Source organism: Hydra vulgaris, chromosome 09 (assembly GCF_038396675.1).
Source record: "Hydra vulgaris chromosome 09, alternate assembly HydraT2T_AEP".
Classification (NCBI taxonomy): Eukaryota; Metazoa; Cnidaria; class Hydrozoa; order Anthoathecata; family Hydridae; genus Hydra; species Hydra vulgaris.
This window is the reverse complement of record NC_088928.1, coordinates 32,153,921-32,160,000: the sequence shown is the minus strand read 5'-3', so window position 1 is coordinate 32,160,000 and position 6,080 is coordinate 32,153,921. Positions and strand designations below refer to the sequence as shown.

Here is a 6,080-nt window from a genome sequence, read left to right as displayed (position 1 = left end):
AATATCATTATACAAAATAATATCATTATATGCATTATATATACATACTAATTAATATTAATTTTTAATTATTATCTAATTAGATATATGTTACCTTTTATTATTAAAGCAAAATTTCTCTTTGCTAAAGCAAAACTTTTTTTCCCACGCTTCCCATCCCTTGAATAACATCCAAGAACATTGTCTTTCAACAAACTCCTCAATATATTAATTATGGTCTTGTTAACATTTGTGTCAGACCTTTTTCGCAAATAACTTATCTGAAACAACAAGTAAAATTTGTACTACTAATTTATATTGTTATGGTTGCATAAGCACATTTTTCCACAAAAAAAGAGGTATACCTACAAAAAGACTAAAAAAAATATCATAAAAGTTTACTTACCAGAGCAGTTCTTTTTTCTTTGGCAGCATCTATTTCCATGCCCAACTGATCAAAATCAAGATCACTGTCCAGAGGAAGATAACTAAAAAAATTGCTATCTACATGTTGCTTTTCAATTTGACATTGTGAATGTTGATGAAAACGTCGATTTATAGCTTCTTGTTCTACGCGCATTTGCTGGATTTCTCGAAACAATTTTTCAAATCATGCAACAACATGGGTACAATGATGTTCACAAAGAAGATTGCCTAATAAAAAAAATACATAAATTTTCCTGATAACATAAATGCCAAACATCGACTGCAGAGAAAATTATAAAACCATATCTCCGCCTCTTAATGCAAGAAAAAATTTAAAAATATTTGTGATTAATACCGAATGAATAAAGATAAATAATTAAATTTTTTAAACATTTATTATAACACTTTTTTAAAACATGTCATAACAAAATAATATTTGCGATCGACAATCAAAAACAACTTTTAAACTCACAATGAAGTGATGTTTGAGTTTGAATGGAATTTGAAAATTCAGAAACTGGTGCTGATTTATCCGGAAATAAGGGATAATTAAGAAGTGAAGTAGTTTGGCAGTTAGAAGTAGCTAAAAAAAACGATAAGTAAAAATGCATATTTTAGAGAGATAGTATATTAACTAATCAATAAACAAAACATGTTCATTTTAATAAAACAAAACAACCAGCTTACTAGGAAGTGACGTTGAAGTTTGAATTAAGGGCGGACAAGAAGCTAGTGATGGTATAACTCGAAACAAGAGATAGTTAAGTGAGGGAGTAGTATGTGAATTTGAAATAATTTTTCTGATTTTGGCTGGTGGGTGGGAAAATTCTTGACTATTAAATCTGCTAGGAGCATATACAACTCGACTGCCATCTTCAGCCGAACTTAGATCAGAGTTTTCCTCAGCCAGTCGCTCCTTTTCTTTTGCTGATTTGAGAGATACTAGAAAAATAAAATAACAAAAATAATAAACTAGACTGTCACATATATTCACAAAACATTCTCCTTTGGTAGAATGAAATTTTTACAATAACATTGACAGTAAAAAACATACCTATGTTGCTGGACAACACTCGTACTCCATAGAAAATCCAATCAGCTTCTGGTTCCTTGTGGTTTAACAACATGTTTTGGAGTTTTTTACCTACTCTACAATTGGGCCACAAAACACACCCAGAAGCTTTAAACCACTTGATGGACACTGTTGCCACTTCATTGTCATTATTAAAAATAGCAACTGCATAAGACATCTTTAATGAATGAAAATTTTAAATATAAAAAAAAAAATTTAACACAGACATTCACTTAATTATATATTACTCAATTTCTTGTCTATATATATCAGAGTTAGACATTACAATTGTAATGTCTAACTCTGATATATAGACAAGAAATTGAGTAATATATAATTAAATAAATGTAACTCAATAATCAAGAGCAGCCTTTTCTGTAAATTTAAACTTTACAATAAAAAAATAACGAATTTGCAGTAAACAATTTTACATAATAAACTGCTAAATCTGCACAAATAAAAGTAATTGTACGCAATATACACCAAAAAGAATAATATACATGTTGTATATGATATATATTAAAAACATTATTATTTTAGTATAAATTTATTTTTTAGTTCATATTGTCAAGAAGTATAGAAATCTAAAATATAATAAGAATTGAAATGTCTGATAATGGGAAAACAATGTAGGAGGAAGAATATGGGAGGCAACAACATTTAATAACATTATCAGAGAATGGAACTGTATGCAAGGTGTCACTGAGACAACTAACTTTAAAAATAGAGAGTTTTGAACTAGCAAGTGGCACGTCATAAAAATCTGTTTGCACTGTAAAATGTCTGGCTAAGAGTAATGGATTTCTTAAATCTTCTGCTAAGTTATTAACAATTTGATAACATTTGTGTTCAATCATTACCGAGCTATCACGCAAACCACTTGAAAACCTTTTATTTTTGTAATAGCAGACTTTATATTGTAAAAAATCACCATGATTTGGTAATGGTCCACCACGATGTTGAAGAAAAACTCCATCAGTATGCATTTTGTGTATATGTTCAGCTTTGTAATCAGCAAGTCTGCAAGCAATTTGCTGAAGAGGCAAATACCCACTTCGAATTCTTCTTTTTAAGTGTCCTAGACCATTTTCAAAAGGAAAAGCACATAAATTGCCAAGGGATCCATTTTGCAAACAGTCGTTGTGGAGATATATAAGGGAATGCACATTATATGTCATAAATGATTTTCCATACAAGGTAATAGCCTTTGTAACAAATATTTTTAACAGCTCACCGCAAAAATTAATAACTTCGTGTTCTTGAGATTCACATAATAAAAATATTGAACTATGTAAAATAAGAAAATGCTCATAAACTGGTTGACTGAGAATATCACACAAAACAATAGGCCCTGAATAAAGGAGAAATGATCGGAATTCTGTAGCTTTCCACTTCTTCATACTCTCTAATGAACGAGGCCGTCTGTTAAAATCGGAAGGAAAGAATGATGAAATATGGATTAGGCGAGCTGATATAGTTTTTAGTGAATGTGAAGATAACTTGACACTGAATGGTCCAGAAGACAAAAAATTCAGAAGTCTTCGAACAACTCCCAAACATACAGAATGCATATAGCCATTTAGATAGCTATTAATTGGATGAATAGGAATTCCCAATAAAGGTGTCTCTCCGTTATGATGACTATCATCTTCTTTCGAAATGAAACTTTCTAATGTTCTTAGGGGTGCATCTGTTTCTAAAAATACAACCTTGCTATGCCACTCACCCTCTACATTGCACTTATCACAGCTGGAATAGCCTGAATGGTACTTTATGCACTTAATAAATGCACGTGCAGGGGCATCACATACAAAATTAGTTATATGAATACTGCATAAGTGTGAGTTGATTGTAACACCATTGGTTTTAATATAATTTATTTCTGTCATAAATTGGGAAAAAAAGTCATGTAAATTGGGTTTTCCTTTTCCACAAAAAATAGCAACAACTTTTGGTAACATAGAATCACTAACTTTTTTTACTAAAATAGGCCGAAATGATATTTCAGAACTGTTATAAAGTGGAAGACCATGAATATTAAATTGCAAAGATATAATTGATGGGGTAGAAACGCTTAGTGTTTGAAGAAATGGTTCAAAACCAAGATACAAAAATTCTCCATTAGATACATTTAATAATAATAAGGAAGTTTAACCGACTATTATAAAACCTGCTTCTACAAAAGATTGTTAATACATCGACTATCTTATAGCAAGCTGCTACAACGAAGTGCTTTTACGTCCATTCTCTTATAGCCTTATGCTACACGGAAATCACGCTACATTGATTGAGTGTTTAGTTTGGACATACAATCTATTTTTTAAGAAAAAAAAAAATATACTTTTAAAAGTATATATATATATATATATATATATATATATATATATATATATATATATATATATATAAACATATATATATATAAATAGATATAAAAACATATATATATATATATATATATATATATATATATATATATATATATATATATATATATATATATATATATATATATATATATATATAGATATATATATATATATATATATATATATATATATATATATATATATATATATATATATATATATATATATATATATATATATATATATATATATATATATATGAAGACCTCAGTGGAAAAACCGGCGTTGTCACAGTTAAAAAGTATTGAGAAAGTATTTATTGATCATTAATAAAAGTCTTTATTTAAAACAAATGAAACTAAGCAATTTAAAAAAATTTATATTATAATTATTTTATTTAAAATTTATTCAAAAACAAAACATTTTGTAACTTTTTATACAAAAATTTTTTTTCTTTGCTTTAAATAAAGACATTTATTAATGATCAACAAATACTTTCTTAATACTTTTTAAATGTGACAACGCCGGTTTTTCCACTGAGGTCTTCATATATATATATATATATATATATATATATATATATATATATATATATATATATATATATATATATATATATATATATATATATATATATATATATATATATATATACATATACAAACTTTTAACATAAATCTGATATTTCTAACATTGTCTGTAGTAAACTCCTTTGTCATTTCTCTCAAAATATCAGATTTGTTCTTTTTTTTTTAGTTAATCTAAAAATTAATTTTTAATATATATATATATATATATATATATATATATATATATATATATATATATATATATATATATATATATATATATATATATATATATATATATATATATATATATATATATATATATATATATGTATATATATATATATATATATATATATTTATATATATATATATTGTTGCGCGCGATTGCGCACGTGTTTAACTTTTTACGCTTCTTATTTATTCTTATATTCACGAGGTTTATTATTGTATGCAGTGGCGTTGCGTGAGAAAATTCAAGGGAGGGGGGGGGGGGGATGGGAAGAAACCTTGTTTTTCCCAACTGCTTAACATAGTTTTTACAACTGTTTTTTATAATTGAAGAATTCAAGAAATCAATTTCTGTCCTATATACAAAATCTACTGATTGTTATACTACACTGCACTCACTCTCATGAATTGCCAAATATCAGTATTTATTAACTTCTATTAACAAAACATAGCTTCCTTTACATATATACAAAATATTCAACTCAAAAAACGTCTAAAAGTTTTACCTATTCATAGTGAAATTGTATTAGTCCTAAAAAATGTTACAATTTACAAATCCAATAAACTTTACAAACCATTCTGGCAGCATATATAGCAGTTTAAAATTTAACGGAAATGAGTTAGTACAAAGGAATTACAAAACTTAAACGCACAATATTTTATCATCAGTCTATCATTTTTTGTCTACTATTTCATTTTAATATGACGTTTCTTCAACTGAACCCACCGTTTAACAAGATGTTCGGGGTTAACTCCTTTACAAAGATCTTTTTCGCTCTTCAGTAGCATGACACTATCCAATCTCTCGTCACTCATTGTTGTTTTCAGATGTGATATTACAATCTTGAGTTGACTGAAAGAACGCTCATTTGATACTACACCATGAGCAGCTGTGATTATAAAAATGCATAGCTTATGGGCTTGTTTCAGTATATCCTTTAACTTCACAACATAGTACAAAATGTCTTGCAGCGTCTTGGCTGATGTTCTTGATGACTTAAAATCTTCATCACTTTCTTCTAAACAGATATCTATCAAAATTTCCATCTGGCCTTTCAGCACATGAATGTCTGGAATATGATCCTTGTATCCAGGAGGAAAAAATTTGCTTGCTTTTATTAAGTTTTCAATACTCAAATTATTCCTATTTAACGGAATACTAAAAATTTTGGTGATAGGGGCAAATATTTCCTTTGATGCTACCAAGTTTTCGGTTAAACCCGTGGCTAGAGAGTCAACCTCTTTGATTTCTTTCCGGTAAAAAGCTTTTATCTCCATTGCTATTAATCTATGGTGTCGTTCGTAATCGTTTTCTGCATCAATGTGTAATTTCGTAGAAAATATTACTGCACTTTCAATCAAATTATTCATAGCATCTGTATCGCTACTGATATTTTGTATGTTCTTGGCAGTACTTTCAGTTAATTAATACTG

At 27.7% G+C, this 6,080-nt stretch overlaps 1 protein-coding gene across 1 annotated transcript; it reads right to left on the bottom strand.

The window, feature by feature from the left end:
• Positions 1-854: 854 nt before the first annotated feature.
• On the bottom strand, positions 855-1,666 carry LOC136085411 (uncharacterized). The gene is made up of 3 exons (XM_065806713.1): positions 1,460-1,666; positions 1,093-1,347; positions 855-988 (listed from the first exon to the last, which is right to left on the bottom strand). The coding sequence occupies exons 1-3, from the start codon at positions 1,653-1,655 to the stop codon at positions 855-857; spliced, it is 585 nt and encodes a 194-aa protein (XP_065662785.1). The 5' UTR covers positions 1,656-1,666.
• Between the last annotated feature and the right edge of the window lie 4,414 nt (positions 1,667-6,080).

Excerpts from the sequence above, each read along its gene's own strand:
- LOC136085411 (XM_065806713.1), bottom strand. The coding sequence starts at position 1,655 with ATGTCTTATGCAGTTGCTATTTTTAATAATGACAATGAAGTGGCAACA. Across the intron at positions 1,348-1,459 it reads AGTGTTGTCCAGCAACATAG|TATCTCTCAAATCAGCAAAA; the intron begins GTATGTTTTTTA and ends TTATTTTTCTAG. Across the intron at positions 989-1,092 it reads AACTTCAACGTCACTTCCTA|CTACTTCTAACTGCCAAACT; the intron begins GTAAGCTGGTTG and ends CGTTTTTTTTAG.